Genomic DNA, 22,726 nt, shown 5'->3' with positions numbered 1-22,726 from the left:
TTTTATTTTATCTAAGGCCATTAAATTTTTTAAGACGGTCCTGATAAGTCAAATATGGAATGGATCTTTTCCATCGTCGAATGTAGCAAAATTTAGCTAGGGAGTCTTTCAAGAAACTGATGTTTTTAATTGTCAACAATGAAAATATATGACTTGTCATATGTAAAAAAAAAAAGAATAGAGGATTAAATAAGTAGTGGTAGAAAAATAGGTACTTCGAGCCGAAGCACATAAAGAATGGTTAAGCCATGTGTTCCTAGTCGTTTGCCAGGGCGTACACTATTTCAACACGTGACCGTACAAGCCTGTACGTACGTATAGAGTTATATATGCTTTGTCCTTGTTTTCTGTTGATTTTATCAAAACTGTTAAACCTATCCCAAAACAGTGGTCTAGGAGTCGCTTTCGTGTAACACAGACATTAAATAAACAAAACGAGACACCTTATTAGTATACATATATACACACGTAGACACTCATGCACATGCCACGAAAGAATACGTACACTCTTGACGTGTCCATGAATATATATAAACGTATTCTTCAATTCTCCATCACTCTTTATATATCTACTCGTTACTAATTATCTAAACTATTATGAAACAAAAAGAAACATCCAACTCTCACAGAACACAACAATGGAAAAACAGCAACCTCCGGCCAAGAAACGAAACATGGGAAGATCAAGAAAAGGTTGTATGAAAGGTAAAGGTGGTCCAGAGAACTCTACTTGTACTTTTCGTGGAGTTAGGCAACGCACTTGGGGTAAATGGGTCGCTGAGATTCGTGAGCCTAACCATGGCACTCGCCTCTGGCTCGGTACTTTCAATACCTCAGTAGAAGCCGCCGTGGCTTACGATGAAGCCGCTAAGAAGCTTTACGGGCATGAAGCTAAACTCAACTTGTTGCACCCACAACAACAACAACAAAAGCAAGGTGTAAATAGAGACTTGTCTTTCTCGAGCCACGGGTCCAGTTCTTGGGATTATAAGCTAGATGGGGTTCATGGGTTGGACTTTGGTCTTGGCTCATCTAATGGGTCACGAGGTTCGTGGTCGGGGAGTCTAAGTTTTATACAAGATGGTAAAACTACAAGTGAGTCGAGTGTTTCTTGGTTATTACCAAAACGAAGTGACTCAGAAGATCAAGAAAGCGTTAATGCTGCGAGTGGTTTGACATTTTCGACGAAGTTGAAGCAGAAGAACTTGATGATGACTCCTGATTATGGTTTATCAAATGGAGTTGGTTATAGATTTCTTTTGGGCCAAGAAACGAATATGGAATATGACATGTCATCATCTTGGGGCTCGTCGGACAATAAGGAAAGTATCTTAGTTCCTAGTGTTGGCGGCGGAAAAGCGATGCTTAGGCCGGAGGTGGAGGACGGGACAGGGTATTTAGAGATGGATGATCTTTTGGAGATTGATGATTTGGGTTTGTTGATAGGAAAAAATGGAGACTTCAAGAGTTGGTGTTGTGATGAGTTTCAACATCCATGGAATTGGTTCCTAGAGTGAGTTTTATATATACTATCATTGTTATTATTTATCATAAATATCTTTATAGTTCGATATAAAAGATTAATTAATTTGTTACATATATATTCACATCAATCGTCATGGGACGTTCTTCTCTTCTTGCATGTAGTCCTGTGTGTATAAATAGGTTTGAGGATGTTTTGAGTTCCCCTAAACGATATGTAATGGAAAAATATATTTGAAATGTATATTCTCTATGGAACCTGATAGACTAAGTGTTACAATGTTCTTTTTATTACTATAATAATCTCAGTCTTAATATTGTTCAAAGCTATATATACAATCAGTGCATTGCAATCTTCTATTATTATTAACCATCATGTGTAATCCTTTGATCCATGCTATTAAAAGAAGCATAAAAACAGGCCATTGCCTTGGCTTCAGTTATCAATTTCACTTACATCCACTTCTACATAAACCATTGAATCAATATAAGAAGATTATGAGGAGATGAGGAGATGAGGAGATGAGCATATGTTATATGATTTGTACATCAACACACTGATTCAAGCACATCTCTGCTTGTTGACGCAGTTTTTTTCCCTTTTAATCTTTTCACGTAGTTGTGCATCACTTGAACTCATCAGAGTGGTGTAAACTTCTCGTAGAAAAGAGAAACTTGTGTGTTTACCTCTTTTTCACTCTTACTCGTATATAGCCATAAGCATTATCTCGTGTACAACTCGTTAAAGCTTTATAGCTAATTAAATTATTATCTACTTAGAGGATTCGTGTGTCAGGGATACCAAAGAATATTGAACTCGAACAAAACTGTACTTCACCCTCTGGTGATTCATGTATCACAGTATTAGAACTCGTGTCTGACTATTTCCTCCGGTTTACAGACCAACACATGGATTAATATCGCAAATCCCCAAGACACGTCACAGACTTGAAACTTGCAATGTATCAATCACCATTCACATCCACACCATCATCATCATGATGGTCATCATCGGATAAAATATCAGTTGTGGGATCTTCCCTATCATGTTCACAGCCAGTATCTTCTACCATAACCTGAGGCAACTTCAGAGGTTGCTCTGGCGACTCTTTCAAGTATGAATTCATTTGTAGTAACAAGGCTCTTGTCTCTCTTTATGCCTGCGGTTAGGAGCTTCTCAAGCAATATAGGTTGTCTTGTTGTTGTGCAAGATTCTCCATAAGAGTTATTGTCTTGGAACTTTGGTTTTTTACTAAACCTGTCTTTTCCACCATGCCTTATCTTATTATTCTGGAATCTCCCCTTCTTGCCATCCTTGTATTGAGATTTGTCTATTGTTGTCTCCTCTATCTCCATTAACTTGTTCATCTGCACTGGATAAATAATGTAAAGGAACTTCTGCTTCTTCAATACCTATGCCTGCTTTGCTAAAACTTCCCTGTGTTGCTGCAAAGCCAAAAATAAAATTGAAAAGCTAAAAGGTATGGCGAACATGCTAGCTGCAAGAATAATCATGAGTAGACTATGGGAAGATTCTAACAAGCCTAATCATAAGAACGATCACTAATGGTGATTCCTTGCACTATGCTGATCTTAAATGATCATTCTAGCTTCATGACGATTACTTGTTAATTATAATTTTAGCATATTCATATTTCTTCACCATATAGCAGATCACGCAGAGCTCCTTTCACCCTTAGTAAAACATTGCAATAAGATGTCAAAAAAAAAAAAACAAAGGGGAAGACCAAGATAAAAGGTACCTGGCAACGCATTTTTGCTTCCTCGTCAAGGTTGCAGTCTGAAGCATTCTGCAAATAGCTAACTTAGCATTCTTTCTCAGGAGAGAAAATTCCAACAGATGAAAGACAGTAAGAGAGGGATGGCTACTCTAACCTTTTCAGCATTGGACTTAGTTGGATAGTTCTTACGCCGTGCTCCCCGCCATTGCTGAATTTCTTTTGGTGTATAGGTCCAAACATATGGTCTTCTCGTGGGGAAAATAAAAATAAACAAAAGATTAGAATTAGAGACTGGACGCATGAGCTAACAGCTGACATCAACTTGAACAAAATGATAACAAGGGATGTAGTCCAGATAAGAATCAAAACCAATATTAAGATCTGGATCACAATGCTTTATTAGCTTGAATGCAGAAAAGTAAATGGAGGAGATTCAATAAGGTAAATAGCAATATGCTATATATTTAGACCTTAGCTATGTTACCAGCATCATCGAGCTCAGTTGACATCCTTTTATTGTTCCCTGCAATTAAAGTCAGAAATGAAGATATCAAAAACAAATAAAGGAACCACCTTCGACATTCTTAATGTTTCATGAAATTTGAGATAGGGAATACAAAAATAATACGAAGGCACTGTACAACAATACTACTAACTTGAAATAAACAAGATATTTGGAACTAAATAGTCTAAAGATATTCGAAAATTCTATATCTTAAGGCTAACTTTATCAACTAACATTATAACGGTAGGGGGTAACACCATTCTTTTCCGTATTATTAACAATTGGCATTTCCAACGAATACTGAAAGAGCTCCAAGTTTATACCATTTTGACCAGAAGTTATATAATTTCAAAACAGAGATGTGATTTCGATGCGAAAAAGGACTAACCGTTGCCCGTATGATCCTTATTGAGTCCAAACTTTTTCTTTGGATTATCAGCTTGATGGAGCTGAGATCTCTGGAATCTACAATAAAGCAGAATACATATAAAGCATGATTGTAGCAAACTAATAACTGAAAAGTGAGAAAGCAGTAAAAGAACTCACCCTTGACCATTGCCTTGGAGTTTTTGTAAACTTATTTCGAAAATCATTCCCTTTAGAATTGGAACCATTGCTGTTGTTGACATTTCCAACAGAATGCACCTTCAGAAGCCTCAAGTTAATTACCGAGCAAGAAGAATAGATAATAACTCTTAGCTTAAATCTCTGCTTAGTGGAAACGCGAGACGACGGTGAATGAAATCAAATGCAGAAGATGGTTGGTGGAATAAAGTGGTGTTACTTTTGAATCGTGGATTTCGTCGGCTTAAAGCTACGGCGAGTAACACGACTGTTTTGGAGTGACAGAAGACGAAGAAACCTAACTAATTGAACCGCGAAGCAACGGACACGAACAGATAATGCTTTTGACCGGAGTCAAACTGATTGTCCACGTCGCTGTTTGGTCTTGGATATATAGGCAATATCAAATGGGCTATTGGCCTGGGTTAGAGTGCGAAATCACTTGGGCCTAATTATTAAACTCAATGAAACCCAACTGCATGAAGTATAATTTATCCTCCATGAAGTATTGTAAATTGTCTGATGTTCTTTTATTTTTGAAAGAATATTAAATTAATTCAACCACAAAAAAAACTCTATTTTAATGTTCACTCAGAGCTTCAGAACACTAGGATCTTTTTTTTTTGTAAAACTAGGATCTTATATCATTTTTTGGTTAAAAGATCTTTTATCTGATTAAATGAACTAAGTTTCTGGTTAAAAGGACAGTTTATGGTTGTTCTCCCTAAGCTGGCATACCCAAGTCTCATGTGAGTTCTTGTTAACAATAAAAAAGGTTGTTTTGTGTCCCAACGCTTTTTTTCCTTACTTCTTGTGAAACTTTGAGGTGGATATGGGTGGCCTTTAACATATTCACAAGGAAATACATAATGAATTGCGAGACTTAGCCACTAATTTTTGAGTAGTCGTTATTTAATCTATTAAATAGAATAAACAATTGTACCCAAATAATGTATTTATGAAAATTGAAGTAGTCAGCGAAAAAACACGGGCAGAAAGAAGGAAGCCTACTTATGAACTACATATAGATGTACAACAACCACATTATCCTTCTCTTGGTCCACAAATACCTTGGTAATATTATCATACTAGGTTATTTTCCTTTGCTAATGCATAGATAAAAATATTTACAAAATAAATATTTAATAAAATTATTAATATTCTAATTTTAGTTTAATTATTTGTAATTTATATGTATGATATCTAATATATTTGGTTATTATTTGGTTAGATTGAATTTATTTAGTTCTCCACATTTAACCATATTATTTGTGTGTTGAAATAGATTAAAATTTTGATTAAGTTTATTTTTTATGCATTTAGACTTCTGATTTTGGGAATAAAAATTTAGATTGTTTAAATTACTACTTTCAATTCTACTAAAACTAAATTGATAATTATATTTATTTCATTAGTTTAATTCTTCATCTTAAATATTCATATATATACTTTCGTGAAATTATTTTTATTTGTGTATTTTTAAAAATAGTAGAAAAACTAAAATGATGATTACCTATAAAATTTTGAAAACTCCAAATGGATATCAATATTTATAAAATTATAATTATTATTTTTGAAGGTTCTAACTTTATACTTTAGATGTAGAAAATATAAATTTTAAAATATTTTAAATAATCTTAACTATAAAAATCCTTATTGGTTTATGTATTGTTTTTTTCTTTTTTGTCGATGAATTGTATTATTAGGCCTTTATGGTAAAGAGTTCTAAACAATAAGAACCAACAAAATAACATAGAAAATAGATACACCAGTAGGGATCCAAAATAAACTAACACATCTATTTTGCGTATGGATGACTAAAGATAATCTTCATATTAATCCAAAAGCACCACGCTTCATAGTGAGTTGAAAACGATTGTCATTCTCTTTTTATTACTCCAGTAGGAGCTACCGAGATAAGACAACTCTCTATTTTGCTCTATTAGTAGAGTCAAGGAGATTACCGTTCCATAGAACTTCATGCTGTCTTTCGAAGTAACCATAGTTTGCAGCAAGAAATCCATCACCATCGAATGAAGAACCATCAACGATTGAAGCCGGTAAGACCCGTCGCCACCATCCGCAGTAGATCTGTCAATTACCTTTTTAAAACAGTTCAACTGAACCGAAAGTTTTATCTTTCCAAACCAATTGGAAGAATCATACAAAAAATAATAAAAAACCTTGCCATATTCAAAATAAATTAGCAATAAAACAGCGACTGCAAATAAAACAGATCCAAGAAAGAGATGCATAACGAATTAAACAAGCTGATGTCGAAACTGGAGAAGCCTCCGATCATCAGCTTGAAACTATGAAAAATCTCTATTTTTCTTTCTTGACATGATATACCTATGTATTGTTATTATAGGTATATTATATTGTATAAATATATACGATTTTTAAAATAAAATTAAAATATTAAGCCTTAAATTAATTTTCATAATAATTTGAGAAAATAGATTTATATAAATCAAAATATATTTTATTATTTTTAAAATATATTTTATATTTTTAATAGTATGTTCTAAAAAGATGATTATTGTTTTAACAACAAAACTGTTTTGTGAATCTTCCTTTTTATGAAATAATTTTTGTGTTTATTATATGAATATTTTCTTTTTATTACTTATCTTATTGGAAAGAAAATTTTGGCAAAACATAAAAAGAAACTAAAATTAAAGCTTTAATTGGCATAAATTATTAAATATTTTTAATTAATGACAATTAAATATAATTCACTAAAAGTACTTATATAATTAATTATTATAAGAATTAATTAATGTGAGCATAACACGTAGTAAACTGGTTTTTTAAATAATATTATGGAGATATAATTCTATTCTTTTCAATCGTGGTGCTTTAAATAAACTAAAAGTTAGAAATTTAGAAGTACAGTACATACTTCTGGCTGGCCTAACACGGGACTGAATTCAGTTGAATAATTCACATGAAAAGTGGAAACTGAAAATCCAACTATATAAATTTCACTCTTCATTTCTCATGAAGTCATTTTCAAACTGAAGAAAAACAAAAACAAAAACAAAAACTAATCGCTGTTATGGGGATCTCAACTAGAAGACCCGAATCAATGATGGTTATAGCCAACGTGTCTATGTTCCTAGCATTGGTTGTGTCCGGTCCTATCGCAGTGGAGGCTGCCCGTGCCTTCTTCGTGTTCGGAGACTCGCTCGTCGACAGTGGCAACAACAACTATTTAGTGACGACTGCACGTGCGGATTCTCCACCATATGGAATTGATTTTCCTAATCGGAGACCAACCGGACGGTTTTCCAACGGGCTTAACATTCCGGATCTCATCAGTTACGTTTGCCTACCAATCTTATTAACAGATTTAGAGTAATAACACATGCAAACATATAGTTGTAAGATGTATCAACTATATAATATTATCATCATCATTCATAATAATCAGTTGGTTAGAATTGATTAGGTGAGGCAATCGGCAACGAAGAGTCGCCGTTACCGTACCTTAGTCCGGAGCTAAGGGGGCGTAGACTGCTTAACGGTGCCAATTTCGCGTCTGCAGGCATTGGTATTCTCAACGATACCGGTTTTCAATTCGTAAGTAATCAAACCGGATCTGACCACAAATCAAAATCTCCATAAGTCATCAGGTTTTCTATAGTTGAGAGTTTTGGTATGCAGATAAACATTATAAGAATGTACCAACAACTAGCCTACTTCCAACAATACCAACAACGTGTGAGCCGCTTGATTGGGATACTACGAACACAGCGGCTCGTGAGGCAATCGCTTGTACTAATCACGGTCGGCGGCAACGACTTCGTGAACAACTATTTCTTGGTGCCATATTCCGCTAGATCGCGCCAATATTCTCTTCCTGACTACGTCCGGTTACTAATCTCCGAGTACAAGAAAATACTAATGGTAAAAAAAAAACTTGAACAATCTTTTTTTTTGGTTAGTGCACAATGTGACAACTTAATTTGAGTTATCTTTAGAGGTTACATTCGCTTGGAGTGGGTCGAGTTCTAGTGACTGGAGCCGGACCACTAGGATGTGCACCGGCTGAGCTGGCGAGATCAAGCTCATCCAGTGGGAGATGCTCGGCTGAGCTACAACGAGCGGCGTCTCTATACGATCCTCAGCTAACTCAAATGATAAATGAACTTAACAGAAAGATCGGGAAAACTGTTTTTATTGCCGCAAACACTAACCAAATGCAAATAGATTTTCTAACCACTCCACGAAGATTCGGTAATTAAATTAAATTGAGTTCTCAGTTCTCACCTTCTGATTAGTATCTGCTTTTTTTCCGAGAAGAAAGTGTTATAACATTTTTTTGTTCGGTGGATTATAGGATTTATAACGTCGAAGGTTGCTTGTTGCGGACAAGGGCCATACAATGGGATGGGATTGTGTACGGTACTATCGAACTTGTGTCGGAACCGTGAGTTATACGTGTTTTGGGACGCGTTTCATCCGTCCGAGAAAGCAAACCGTATGATAGTCCGCCATATCTTGACCGGTAGCACCAAGTATATGAACCCTATGAACCTTAGCTCTGCTCTTGCCCTATGAGCCACACATGATGAAGTGGGAAACTCAGTTTGAGAAAATCCCTAGCTCAGGAAGTTCAGTTTTATTCGAGTATACTATATTATTCAATTCTCAAGATGTACGTGGTCGAGTACATGAGCATGAAATAACTCAAGTTGGTCTGAATGTAACTTGTTTCTTTGTTTGTAGTTTTAGTTAAAAATTTGTTTATGGTTTTAATTACTTACTAAACTCCCAGCGCCACCACATGAATTATAAAATCGTTTCTTTTAAAACCTTAATATCATTACTTTGTGATTAGTCTTGCCGATAACCACATTGTACAAAGCACACTCAATAGTAATTTTAAATTTACAGAATTTAAAAATATTGATCGGCTCAGAATTTTTTTTAAAACATCCTAAATCATAAAAAAACATAGCTTAGCTTTTTAATTCCTTAATCGTCAACCTAAATAATAGATACTAGATATAGACAAGTGACAACAGATAATTGGCAAATGACCAGGTTGGCTATCACTGTGGAATAACTCCACGGAAACTGCCGGTATGTGATTTCATTATCTGGCTGTTATTATTTTCTCCCTCTAGTATCGTCTCTTCTTTCATGTGATCTCGTTTCTTATTCTCACAATTAGTAGAGCAAAATCCTCAAGTAGCAGTTGAGATTCTCACCAAGCATAGATTAAGTGTTATGTGTATTTGGTATAATATGATCGTTTAATATAAATTCCACTAAAAATATAGAAGTGGGATGAGGTATAATGTCATTGGTTACCAAAAAATATTGGTATAATAAATAAATGTATTGACATATTGTTAGAGTAATTTATGGAAACAAATAGGCTAGCCGAAATAATAGGTAAACCAATGTATCTATTAGTTAAATGAAAGGGTCCAAAACAACTTTCATAGGTAAATTTATTTAAACTTTTTCTCTTTTAATAAAGTAGACTAGATTTTGAGCCGCGCTTGGAAACACAGGTTTTTCTTTGGATTGTAATCAAAGTTTGTAATTAATATTTTAGAATTCTTGTATATTATTATGTTACAAAATCATATTATATCAAAAAAGAAATTTGTTTAAAAATAAAAATCTAAAAATTAGTTTATTTAAGATTTTATATACATTCTTATGTAATTCTCTCTTACGCTTGGACAATTTAACCGACCCGGAAAAACACACCAAAATCGACCTAAAAGTATAGGTACGATATGGGTATGGACCTACCAAGAAGTACATATTATATTTTTTTTGGACCCGCGGATCTGTGTTCGAGGCTGGGCCATACCCGAAATGCGATCTTGTACCCAAAGTACCTTGAAGATTTTGACTAATTTAATAGTATAGAGTTCTAAAGTTTAATAATTTTCAGACTTATTTTTTATAACTTTTTTATTATAAATTATTTTTTATAAAAAAATAATTTATTGTAAAATTTAATATTTTGTTTTTTAACAGATGATTATGATTTGCTAAATTGTTTCTATTAAATTTGATTTTGTAACTAATTGGAAATCTGAAATGTAAGATGATATAGTATAATATAATGTATGATATATTCTAATTTTCAAATAAGTTTCGAAAATATGTTAATTTAAATAAATTTACTGGATTTAAATAGCATATCTATAGTATATTAATTCATGAGACACTGTTTAGAGAATATGATATTTTTGTATACTGGATTTGTACATATTCTAATATAATGGAGTTGTGTATAAAATTTGGCCTACTAAAATAGGATTAATAAAGAGAATCATTGAATGTCGTACGTTAACTAAATATAAGATAATATATTTAGCTAAATATAAAAAATAAATATAAGGTAAGACCAAAAAAAAAAAAAATCCAAAACAACTTGCATAGGTAAATTTTTCAAAACTCTTTCTCTTTTAATAATATAGATTTGCTTATGGTTTTAATTACTTACTTAACTCCCAGCGCCACCACATGAATTATAAAATCGTTTCTTTTAAAACCTTAATATCATTACTTTGTGATTAGTCTTGCCGATAACCACATTGTACAAAGCACACTCAATAGTAATTTTAAAATTTACAGAATTTAAAAATATTGATCGGCTCAGAATTTTTTTAAAACATCCTAAATCATAAAAACATAGCTTAGCTTTTTAATTCCTTAATCGTCAACCTAAATAATAGATACTAGATATAGTCATATAGACAAGTGATAACAGTAATTGGCAAATGACCAGGTTGGCTATCACTGTGGAATAACTCCACGGAAATTGCCGGTATGTGATTTCATTATCTGGCTGTTATTATTTTCTCCCTCTCGTATCGTCTCTTCTTTCATGTGATCTCGTTTCTTATTCTCACAATTAGTAGAGCAAAATCCTCAAGTAGCAGTTGAGATTCTCACCAAGTTGATTAACTCTCCAGAGATTGTTGAGTACGTCATCACTTCATCAGTTCCGCTATTTACATTCTTATAAGAATGAAAGTAGGAAACTGAGAAGGTTTGTGCATGCATCTATTTCACAGCTCTTGTAAATATGTACACATGAGCCTGCACTCAATGGAAGTTGTGGATCGGCTCACACTGCAGTTGAACTTCCTAAGGAGTTAATACGCATGTACATCACTGCATATAGTCTTGTGAGAACGCCAAGGTATTAAAACAAAGCTCTCGTTTTTTTTCCCGTAGATATTTTATAACAAAGCTCTCCATGCAGCAATAACATCATTTTGTAGTTATGTGAAATACTTGTGCTCGTGCTCTAAGATTATGTGTTCTCAGATTTGTTGGTTTACAGTTTGTACATTTCTTGAATTCGGTTGTATCTTTAATGGTATTCGGTTGTAGGCTTGTAGCAGCAAGACAAATACATGCAGAATAGGGCTTGTAAGGCTTGTTTGCGTCTTCTTGCAATGTTTAATTCGTAACAACATCATTGATGGTATGTTACTGTTCGCATCTTTTTGTTTTTGATTGGAATGCCAATAAGACAAAGAAACACAAACAGAGACATTAGCAAGAGGAATATACAGTCTAATCACTATGCTTTTTAGAAATCAATTTTCTGATGAAATTAAGAGCATCATTAACTGGTGAAACCCATTTCGGATTTCCTAATATATTTTTTTGTTTTATCTGATTAAAAAAATTAAAAACAAAACCAATTGCGGACGGCCATGTGTCGTGGGACCCGCAAAATAGCATAAGAAACGGAACGCCATCGTCCTTTCTCCTGCGACTTTCTTCCTCTATTTTCTCATTGAAATTATTACATTGTAGGACAGTTTTATGTTTTTTATTACACAAAAGAGCAGTTTATGCTACCAACACACTTTATCCTAACAGCTTTCTTTTTGTCAAATAAACTAATTACATTGAAACTAAACAGCTGTGTAACTAAACCAGCATTTTAGCGAGAATGAATACACACCACCCATCTTTCTTTCCAATCAAAGACCCAGATTAAATCTGATATTTTTGACAAAAGTGATATTTGTTTCTCTCTCCACCATTTGGATTTACTTTATATTTTTTGTTCCAACGACCCAGATTATATTATGTTGTAAGATTCTTTTTCTTCTTTTGATATTTACCTTTTTACTTGTTTGGATTTTTTTTAAGTCGCTTGTATGGAATTGCGAAAAAAAATCAAACCTTAATCATCTTCTGTCTATCTCCATCAGATTACTGCATCTATCTCCATCAGATTACCACCTGTCTTAAGTTATTGGTCTCTTAACACCAAAATTTTTGCTACCAGACTCACAATACCATAGTCGAACTGGACACAACATGACAAACTGTGTGAGGCCTATCTGATTGCTAGTGAATTCTATATGCACAGGGATGGTTTTTTGGATAGCGCCTTCACCGTTTTAAACAGCTTCTTTTGGTCTTTTTTGGATTATGTGCATGTTTAAACAACTTCATTTCTGAAAACATGTATTGACTGTTTTAGCAGACGCTTTAATATTATATCAACCATGCTCCTGTCTTGTTTGGTATCTCTGTGTGTTTTTATGTGCACGTTACTCTAATACAAGTTATCTAACAAGTGACATCGTAAGAGAAATAGTGTACAACGATTGACACATGTGTACATCGTCTGCTAACTAACATGTCCACAAACCATATCTAGAAGTCTACAATGTTATGATAATTTCGGTTTTTAAACGTTCATGTACATACATGTTGTGTATGTATGTACAATTAGTGGCAATGTCCATGTACATCAAAGCCTTCATTGTATACCCATTTACCAATACATGTGTACTTTAATGGGTGATTTACATGTATATATTGGTACCAATGTCCATATATACATTTCTCTCCATGAACATCAAGGCGTTCATGGTCTGGACATTTGTATACTAAAGGGTCATGTATATGTACACAATGTACATGAACAGATACATAGAGTACATATGTATATGTATACATTAGTAGAAATGTCCAGATCTACATTTATGTCAAAGAACATCAGGACATCCACTGTCTACCCATTGTAGTGTACATGTGTACACTAGAGGACGATGTACAAGGTGTGGACATTTGTATACTAAAAGTGATGTACAATGCACACAGTGTACATGGGCACATACATAAAGTTCATGTGTACGTCAGTTGTTGTGTGAGGTGTCCACTGTAATCTACTACTCGCAAACAAGACCAAGGTTAACACATAATGTCTCAGTGTACCTGTTGTGTACACGAATTTGTACATGTGTACCCTTAACAAATGATTTACATGTATACCTTAGGACAATGTCCAGATATACATTTGTGTCCATGGACATCAAGGCGTTCATTGTCTACCCATTTAGTGTACATGTGTACACTACATCACGATGTACATGGTGTGGACATTTGTATACTAAAGGGTGATGTACAACGGACAAAGTGTACCTGTACACATACATAGAGTACATGTGTACATCAGTTGTCCTGTAAGGTGTCCACTGTTATCTACTACACGCAAAGCAAGACCATGAGCCAGAATTACTGCATCACATAATGTGTCGATGTAAGTGTTGTGTGTACACCAAAGGTAAATATATATTTTGCCTACATGCATACACTTAAGGGCTGTGTACAATATGTACATTGACACATACACAGTTTCCATTGTCTACCCAATTTAGTGTACATGTGTACACTAGAGGACGATGTACAATGTTGGACATTTGTATACTCAGGACGATGTACAATGTACACAATGTACATGGACCCATACATAGAGTCCATGTGTATGTCAGTTGTTGTGAGAGGTGTCCACTGTAATCCAGCCACTCCAGGAGCTTTTTTTTTACATCCCCAACCTCCGCCGTTTATGCAAAAGATATGAATCGAATCATGAAATTCACGGCCGGGTTTTTTCTTTTCCATGCCTGATTCATCTGCTCGACATCCTGCTAGGGTAAAACAACACCGGAATTTTTTTTGATTTCTCGAAGTAGCCGTCGTCGCTCTCGTTTCTTTTGTCGCCGTTTGGGTTTTCTTTTTTCCTCAATTAAATTTTCCAAAAGTAAAACTATTTTTTTACACCATAAAAATCAGATACAATCCTTTAAGATCTACAAAAAGTGATATTCACCGCCGTCCTTCTATTTTCCACACCGGCTACGCCTCCTCGACATTTTTTCTCAAAACAATTTATTGATATTCTCGTTCGCCAGAATTCGTCTTCTGGCTTCTTCTTCCTCGTTTTCTTAGTTTCTCTATTTTTTCTCGGTAACAGTTACGAAAACACATAAGAAAAATTTTCAAGTACGTTTGCAGTTAAAAAAACAAGAGAAAAACAAATGGAAACTAATTAATTCTCACCTTGGGCCCAACACTAGTTTTCGAATTTCAAAAGTGAAACCAATTAAAATCCATCTAATTAAATCTTATATCGCCAGTTACGCTTTAAGAAGGTCAAATTGAGTCTTTTCACCTAAAAACTACTCAAGTAGCAGGAACTGCCTCAATGTGTAATAAAAAACTGTAAACTGCCCCTGAATGTAAATGACTCTTTCTCATTTTGGTGGACCTCCCTTCCTAAAGACCTCCTTAAAGACTGCGTTGATGATGGTCTAATGTTTTGTTGTTTTGGGGTAAATGGAAACAGTGAATGATCTATTTATAGAAGTTCAAGCTTTCTGCATTGACTTTTCACGGATTAGAGAAGCAGCTGGTCTCTTCAGGCTCTTGAAAACATTGGAATGATTAAAATTGACTCTTTCTTCTCAACATCTTGTCTCCATTTTTTTCCCTTTCTATTTTCCAGCGTTCTTTTGTAGCTAAAAGATATCCTTTTTAGAATCACATGTTCTCGGTTAAATAGAGTTTTGTGTTCTTGACAAAAGATTTATCGATTAGACTGTAACGTCTTAGACCATCTCCGACCCACCTCTATTTTTATCTCTTTATTTTTTAAAAAAATAGAAAATCTCTATTATAGAGGTGGATTTGCTCCAATGTATGTCTCTATAATAGAATTATCCCATTTATAGAGGAAAATATAGAGATATACTATTTCCAGCTCTAAATATAGAGCCAAAAAGTAATATTTCTCTATATTTTTCTCTAAAATAGAGCAACAGTATTATAGAGCATACATTGGAGCAGATTAACCTCTATGATAGAGATCTATATTTTAGAGGTAAATATAGAGACATACATTAGAAATGCCCTTAAATGACTGGAATGCACTTAGGCTACCAACACGTAGCCTGCTTTCCATACTCTAGGAACCGTTGGCTGATGTGTTGTTGAGTGGACTCTTGTAATACCATATATGAATCGAAACATTCTGATTAAGGCTGATTTCTGGCAATATTAGTGACGATTGTTAGATTTGTTTCTTTACATTTTAATGTAGGATGTTGTTTATTACACAACATTAGAGAAAAATACCAGCAAATTATATACACATCTTGTACAATACGTCACACCATTGCTGTCAGAATCATCTTTGTGTCCTCTCGCTCTCTATATGATTTAAGGGGTAGAGATTGTTGTAAGAACAGATTCATGGCTAGTCTATGTATCCGTATGCAAATATCTTAGATCGCAAGTATGTTAGTGCATAAAGAAAGGACACATAGAAATTTGTTAACGAGGTTCGTTTCCTACATCCGCGGGACCAAGTCCAGAACTCATTCACTAGAAAAGATAGCAACTACAATTGCTATATGGTACCAGCACACACCCGTGCCAACCACTCTTGTCTAGAATTACAATGATGAGAGCAACTACTACTCTTTGTCTTCTTGACGAATATAATTCTCTCTAACAAAAATACCAACAGATCTCTCAACTGTCTGGTAGGACGACATCACACACATCGATGTGCATCTTCAATAAACCCTAGACGCGTGACTGCTCCTGTCACCGCCTTCGTGTCTTTATACTCCAACGAGTAAACCCTAATCTTCTCAAGCCCACTAATCTCATCTTATTAGTTAGGCTTTTCGTTGTAACTAAGTCCACATAGATCTTCTAATGTCTTGAAGCCCACGTGACTCTTTTTCTTTAATAATCATCCATTGCATATGGAAATATCCCACATCATCGCATCTTGATATTTCTTTTTTCTTCTCCGAAGCGTGTGTCACACACCACTCTCCATGTGTAACACAGGTGCACGAACCAAAGTTTCACCACTGCAGCAACTTTGTTTTCCACGTTCAGCACCTTCTAGACATCGTCTTGTCACAGCTACTCATGTTGCTTCTCACAGCTTCATAAAAACTCAATCAACACAGCTCAACAATCTCTCCCTTGTTGTCTGAGTTTAAGGATCCATGGGAAATCTCCAACAGCTTCTCGTTACATCAAGCATGATGCTCAAAAGATCAATCTTCTTCATTCTCTCCCTTTTTATTTGAATGTGTCAACTCAAGCTCATCCATCAGTAGTCACATAGCAATAGCTCTCCCTGCATCATTACATTCTCTCCCTACTTGAATGCACATTCATATAAAACAACTCCTCTGAAACTGTTCTCACACTGAAATTTTGAAGCTATAGAACTATTCCCAGCCCAGGTTGAAGCGCCTCAAATAAAACACAAACTAACCATTGGAATCACAATCCCACCGTTGAATTTCAAGACAGTAGTACAATGAATATTGTCACCAAGTTTCAGCTCAATCAGACTACTTTTGAATCTCAACCCGTTGCCTTGAAACACCCATCTCAGAATATATTTCATATTCATTGCGCAGAAACTTCCAGAGCTCGAGACTGACCATACGTCGAAGCAGACACCTTCCAAAGATGTCTTAGTTGCATTCTTGACTAAACCGAAATCGGACCAGACATGCTCTCTGCTGTTCTCTCAAGTCTTCCTTCTCACTAACCACAAATCCAGGATCATACCCGAAATAAGACGAATCTCTACGAACACCGGCACTGATACCAATTGTAAGTTCGAGATACAGCGAGAACAGAAGGCACAAAGTAATTCCAAGAACAATATATATTTTATTAGAAATCCTTTACACAATCTCTTACAGATTTGTTTGATCCGAATTACACGACTCGACACAGATCGATTTCTAACACACCTAATTTGCTTGACTCAACCCCTGTTGATCAAGCCTATAAATTCACTCAGCTCTGAAACCACAAAACCCTTTTGTGTCTCTCTTTGAGAATTACAACGTGAAATCTCTAACCCTAATTTTAGAAAAATTTAAGATATATATTAAACAATATTTTCCTATTATCTAATATAATATTTCCTATATTTTAGCATCATCAAATCTTCCAATTTGTGATCTAAAAACATTCATTTATTGCTTATTTTGTCAACCAAACATATGGAAATATCTTATATCATCGCATTTTGATATTTCTTTTTTCTTCTCCGAAGCGTGTGTCACACACACACCACTTTCCATGTGTAACACAGGTGCACGAACCAAAGTTTCACCAATGCAACAATTTTCTTTTCCAGGTTCAGCACCTTCTAGACATCTCTTGTCACACTTACTCATGTTGCGTTTCACAGCTTCATACAAACTCAGTCAACACAACTCAACAATTGTTTTACACCTGGTTTACATATTCAAAAGAAAAATATAACCTGTTACACGATTAGGTTGTTAAACCTCTGAAAGTTTTTTTGGACGAATCGACCATTTGATTAGCTTCTTCTCTTAATTCATTTGCATGTCACTACAACTTGTATTGATTATTTCTCGTTTAGGTTGTTCAGTTTCTGTAAAACCCAGTAATCAAGTTGTTAGCTTTAATGGTTGTAGGCTACATGAGCTATGGAATCTTTCTTTTCGATTTTTTTCTCTTTCCATGAACCTACCAATCAAGTTTGTGCTTTTGTAGTGTTGTATCTGTGTGTCTTAAATCTCTTTTGTACCAGTAAAATGCCCAGCACTCGTGGGTCGGGCGACACTCGTTATCAAGGTTGACATCTGGGGGTGCGGGGGCCGTAGGCCCCGCGGTACGGTATGCCTTTTCGGTTTAGGAAAGTTACTATTTCTATTGGGAAAAGGAAATCGGGTTTTTTGAGGCTGTATAAATATGGGTCTAAGGGTTTGTAAATTATGATCACATCATTAATAAGAAACCCTAAACGGGTATTTGCCTCAATACGTTTTCTTCTCTATTCTTCTTCTAACCTAAACAACGGCTGTTCACAACAAGTGGTATCAGAGCTTTAGGTTGCGAACCCTAAAGGATGACCGGAGGAAGTTCTCTTAAGTTCGATGTTCCAAGATTCGATGGGAAGAGAAATTTCGGTCTGTGGCAACGGCGTGTTAAGGACTTGCTTACGCAGCAAGGGATGAAGAAGTCTCTGTTGGAGACGAAACCGGAAGCGATGGATCAGGATGATTGGGAAGAGATGCAGGATAAGGCCGTCTCAACGATTCGACTCTGTTTGTCGGATGACATAACACATCAGGTGATGGACCTCACAACTTGTAAGGAGATGTGGGATAAGTTGGAAAAGATGTATATGTCAAAATCGTTATCTAGCAAACTATACCTCAAGCAGAGGTTGTTCGGTTTGAAGATGTCTGAGAGCGGGGATCTGGTTGCACACGTCAACAACTTCAATCAAATCATCGGGGATCTGGTTCGTGTGGATGTGAAGATTGAGGACGAAGATCAAGCCATGATCTTGCTGTGTTCTCTGCCTCCTCAATATGAGACGTTGTTAACAGCTCTAACAGTCGATAAAACGACCATAAAGCTGGAGACAGTTTCTGCAGCACTACTCTCTCACCATGAGAGAAGGCAGAATACAGGCGTGGGTGACAACTCTCAAGGTGACGGGCTGTATGTCAGTCAGGATAGAGGAAGGCAGCGGGGGAAGCAGCAGGATGATACTAGCAAGAAAAGGTCAAAGTCAAAGTTCGGGAAGAAAGTAGTATGCTATAGGTGTGGCAAGCCTGGCCATTATAGGAGAGACTGTCCGGACAAAGGACATAATTCGAAGGAGACGTCGAACTCTGCAAACATGGTTCAGAAGGTGGAAAACTCGGAAGGATCAGCTGATTCGGATATGCTTGCTGTTACGTCAGGTGATCACTCGGATACCTGGATAATGGATACAGGCGCTTCATTCCACATGACCCCTAACAGGGAGTGGTTTGAAACGTACAAGGCTGGAAACATGGGCTCTGTTCGACTTGCGGATGACAAGGCGTGTGGTGTTGTGGGCATTGGACAAGTCAAGTTTCGGATGTATGATGGGACTATCAGGACATTAACTGATGTCAGACACATACCAGTCATGAAGAAGAATCTGATATCTTTGGGGTTGCTACATAGAAACGACTTCAAGTACAAATCAGATGATGATGAAGTATTGAAGGTTTTCAAAGGTTCTATGATGGTGATGAAGGGACAGATGACAGCTGGAAGCGTATATCGGTTGATAGGGAACGTGGTTGTAGGTGGTGCTGCAGCTGCAGTTTCTGAGTCGGAGTGTACAACCTTGTGGCATATGCGTATGGGCCACATTGGGGAACACGGTTTGAAAGAGCTCTTGAGAAGGGGTCTTCTGGACGGGTTGAAGGATTGCAAGATGGAGTTTTGCAAATTCTGTGTGATGGGAAAACAGTCCAAGGTATCTTTTAAGACGGGCCAACACACGACAAAAGGTCTTATTGACTATGTCCATTCTGATGTGTGGGGGCCAACTCGGGTGCAATCTATGGGAGGATCAAGATACTTCGTTTTATTCATCGATGACTTCTCTAAGAAGGTTTGGGTGTACTTCATGAAGCAGAAATCTGAGGTGTTCGAAAACTTCAAGGTTTGGAAAGCTGAAGTAGAAAATCAGACGGAGAGAAAGGTGAAGTACTTGAGATCGGATAATGGCACAGAGTATACTAACGGGAAGTTCCAGAAGTTTTGTGCGGAGCATGGCATTCAGAGGCACTTTACAGTGCGTAAAACACCTCAGCAAAACGGTGTCGTTGAAAGAATGAACAGTTCGATTGCAGAGAAAGCAAGGTGTTTGAGGTTGAATGCAGGGTTAGCAAAGCAGTTCTGGGCGAAAGCAGTAAACATGGCAGTCTATCTCATCAATAGATCGCCAAGAAGTTCCTTAGAAGGGAAGGTCGCAGAAGAGGTGTGGACTGGGGTAGATATTGATCTATCAAACTTGAGGATATTTGGATGTCCAGCTTACATGCTAGTTGCGGGAGATGAAAGATCAAAGCTGGATTCGAAATCCAAGAAGTGCATTTTTCTAGGCTTTGAGAAAGGTGTTAAAGGATTCAAGTTATGGGATCCTGAGGCAAGGAAAAGGGTGTTTAGTCGAGATGTGGTCTTTGACGAGCAGTATATGGTGCAGCAGGCGATATCAGACCGAGTGCCTGTGACCATTGAGACTATTACGGATTCTGAAGTTACTCAGGAGGAGTCTGGTGCAGAAAAACCAGATGAAGTTAGTGATGAGCGGTCTGTGGAAGTGGCACAGAAAGAGGTTCAACGTGGAACAGAGGAGAGTTTGGTTTCTAGAAGATCAAAACGTGCAACAAAGGCTCCAGTCAGGTTCGGGTTTGAAGACATGGTCAACTATGCTCTTATGGTCGAGATGGATGATCCTACCACCTATCATGAAGCTATTAATAGCGATGAGAGGGATGAATGGATTGGTTCTATGACGGAAGAGGCAGTAAGTCTGGATAAGAACGAGACTTGGGATCTTGTGGAGTTACCTGAAGGGAAGAGAGCAATTGGCTGCAAGTGGATCTACAAGAAGAAGGAAGGGATGTCTGTGAAAGAACCTAAGAAGTTCAAGTCCAGAGTAGTGGCAAAAGGGTACTCGCAGAAGAAAGGAATAGACTACGACGAGATATTCTCGCCGGTAGTACGACACACTTCCATACGAGCTGTGTTGGGTTTGGTAGCTGTTTGGGATCTGCATCTTGAGCAGATGGACGTGAAAACGGCCTTCCTTCATGGAGAGTTGGAGGAGGAAATATATATGGAGCAACCTGAAGGTTTGGTTAAGCCTGGAGAAGAGCATCTGGTGTGTAGATTGAAGAAGTCTTTATACGGTTTGAAGCAGGCTCCAAGGCAGTGGTACAAACGGTTTGATTCATATATGATGAAAATAGGCTATCAAAGGTGCGAGTACGATTGCTGTGTGTATGTCAAGTCCCTTGACCATTCTCCCATATTCCTGCTGTTATATGTTGATGATATGCTCATTGCTGCAAACGATATGAATGACATAAATCGTTTGAAAGGGTTACTGGGACGAGAGTTTGAGATGAAGGATCTTGGTGCTGCAAAGAAGATTCTTGGAATGGAGATTCGCAGGGATAGAAGCTCTAAGAGGTTATGGCTTTCTCAGAAGAGCTACATCGAGAAGGTGTTAGAACGTTTTGATATGTCGAATTCAAAACCAGTCTCTACACCATTGGCGAAGCACTTCATACTTACAGCAGAGCAAAGTCCAACGTCTGCTGAAGAACTCAAAGATATGGCGGAGGTTCCTTATGCTAGCGCAGTTGGTTGTTTGATGTATGCAATGGTGTGTACAAGACCGGATCTAGCACAAGCAGTTAGTCAAGTCAGTAACTACATGTCGAATCCTGGGAGGAGACATTGGGATGCTGTGAAGTGGATCCTAAGATACTTGCGAGGTACAAGTGACTATGGGCTTATGTTTGGTGGAGAAGTGCAGGATTCAGTTATTGGGTTCGTGGATTCAGATTATGGTGGAGACCTTGATAATAGCAGGTCAACTACGGAGTATGTATTTACTCTTGCAGGAGCACCTATTTGTTGGAGATCGGTACAACAAGGTATTGTAGCGATGTCAACCACTGAAGCTGAATACATGGCACTTGGAGAAGCAGCTAAGGAAGCAGTATGGGTACAAGGACTTGTATCTGAGTTGGGTGTTGATCAAGAAGGTGTTCAGCTACACTGTGATAGTCAAAGCGCGTTATGCTTGGCTAAGAATCAAGTGTATCATGGAAGGATGAAGCACATACGTATAAGGTTTCACAAGATAAGGGAGTTAGCAGCTTCTGGAGAAGTCTTATTGGAGAAGGTGCATACGTCGGAGAATCCAGCTGACATGTTGACCAAGCCTGTTACAACGGAGAAGTTCAAGCATTGCTTGAATCTGCTCCGTGTTTGCCAATGCTAAAGAAGCAATGGAGGTTCCCCCCAGAAGATAGACGGGATAAGGAGTTTTGTAGAGATTTTTCGTCAAGGTGGTGTTTGTTGCATCTGTGTGTCTTAAATCTCTTTTGTATCAGTAAAATGCCCAGCACTCGTGGGTCGGGCTACACTCGTTATCAAGGTTGACATCTGGGGGTGCGGGGGCCTACGGTATGCCTTTTCGGTTTAGGAAAGTTACTATTTCTATTGGGAAAAGGAAATCGGATTTTTTGAGGATGTATAAATATGGGTCTAAGGGTTTGTAAAT

At 36.7% G+C, this 22,726-nt stretch overlaps 3 protein-coding genes across 6 annotated transcripts; 2 read left to right on the top strand and 1 right to left on the bottom strand.

The window, feature by feature from the left end:
* Positions 1 to 560: 560 nt before the first annotated feature.
* On the top strand, positions 561 to 1,722 carry LOC108834989 (dehydration-responsive element-binding protein 2G-like). Its single transcript, XM_018608304.2, has one exon. It carries the CDS (start codon positions 639 to 641, stop codon positions 1,515 to 1,517), a length of 879 nt encoding a protein of 292 aa, XP_018463806.2. The 5' UTR covers positions 561 to 638; the 3' UTR covers positions 1,518 to 1,722.
* A 763-nt stretch (positions 1,723 to 2,485) lies between these two features.
* LOC108834988 (uncharacterized) lies at positions 2,486 to 4,695 on the bottom strand. Of its 4 annotated transcripts, XM_018608303.2 has the most exons (7): positions 4,514 to 4,661; positions 4,276 to 4,374; positions 4,118 to 4,194; positions 3,709 to 3,747; positions 3,379 to 3,469; positions 3,246 to 3,293; positions 2,486 to 2,928 (listed from the first exon to the last, which is right to left on the bottom strand). In XM_018608303.2, exons 2-7 carry the CDS (start codon positions 4,356 to 4,358, stop codon positions 2,910 to 2,912), a joined length of 357 nt encoding a protein of 118 aa, XP_018463805.1. In that variant the 5' UTR covers positions 4,359 to 4,374; positions 4,514 to 4,661; the 3' UTR covers positions 2,486 to 2,909. The 4 variants fall into 4 exon arrangements, 3 of the variants coding, with proteins under 3 accessions (XP_018463805.1, XP_056848484.1, XP_056848481.1); XR_008937835.1 differs by having other exon boundaries at positions 3,246 to 3,283; positions 3,695 to 3,747; positions 4,276 to 4,666; XM_056992504.1 differs by having other exon boundaries at positions 3,246 to 3,283; positions 4,276 to 4,695.
* Positions 4,696 to 7,298: 2,603 nt separating this feature from the next.
* LOC108831295 (GDSL esterase/lipase At5g18430) lies at positions 7,299 to 9,022 on the top strand. The gene is made up of 5 exons (XM_018604853.2): positions 7,299 to 7,616; positions 7,748 to 7,878; positions 7,963 to 8,205; positions 8,280 to 8,535; positions 8,639 to 9,022. Exons 1-5 carry the CDS (start codon positions 7,355 to 7,357, stop codon positions 8,857 to 8,859), a joined length of 1,113 nt encoding a protein of 370 aa, XP_018460355.1. The 5' UTR covers positions 7,299 to 7,354; the 3' UTR covers positions 8,860 to 9,022.
* The last annotated feature ends 13,704 nt before the right edge of the window (positions 9,023 to 22,726 follow it).

This window comes from Raphanus sativus, chromosome 2, assembly GCF_000801105.2.
Source record: "Raphanus sativus cultivar WK10039 chromosome 2, ASM80110v3, whole genome shotgun sequence".
Classification (NCBI taxonomy): domain Eukaryota; kingdom Viridiplantae; phylum Streptophyta; class Magnoliopsida; order Brassicales; family Brassicaceae; genus Raphanus; species Raphanus sativus.
Note: the sequence above shows the minus strand (reverse complement) of the source record. Positions and strands in the feature narration are given on the sequence as shown.

Bases quoted from the DNA above. Each gene is read 5' to 3' on its own strand.
- LOC108834989 (XM_018608304.2), top strand. From the start codon at position 639: ATGGAAAAACAGCAACCTCCGGCCAAGAAACGAAACATGGGAAGATCA.
- LOC108834988 (XM_056992501.1), bottom strand. From the start codon at position 4,358: ATGTCAACAACAGCAATGGTTCCAATTCTAAAGGGAATGATTTTCGAA. The intron at 3,470-3,708 runs GTAACATAGCTA...CCCCACGAGAAG, and splicing joins AACTGAGCTCGATGATGCTG to ACCATATGTTTGGACCTATA. The intron at 3,294-3,378 runs GTTAGAGTAGCC...AGCTATTTGCAG, and splicing joins CTAAGTCCAATGCTGAAAAG to AATGCTTCAGACTGCAACCT.
- LOC108831295 (XM_018604853.2), top strand. From the start codon at position 7,355: ATGGGGATCTCAACTAGAAGACCCGAATCAATGATGGTTATAGCCAAC. The intron at 7,617-7,747 runs GTTACGTTTGCC...AGAATTGATTAG, and splicing joins TAACATTCCGGATCTCATCA to GTGAGGCAATCGGCAACGAA. The intron at 7,879-7,962 runs GTAAGTAATCAA...TTTGGTATGCAG, and splicing joins ACGATACCGGTTTTCAATTC to ATAAACATTATAAGAATGTA.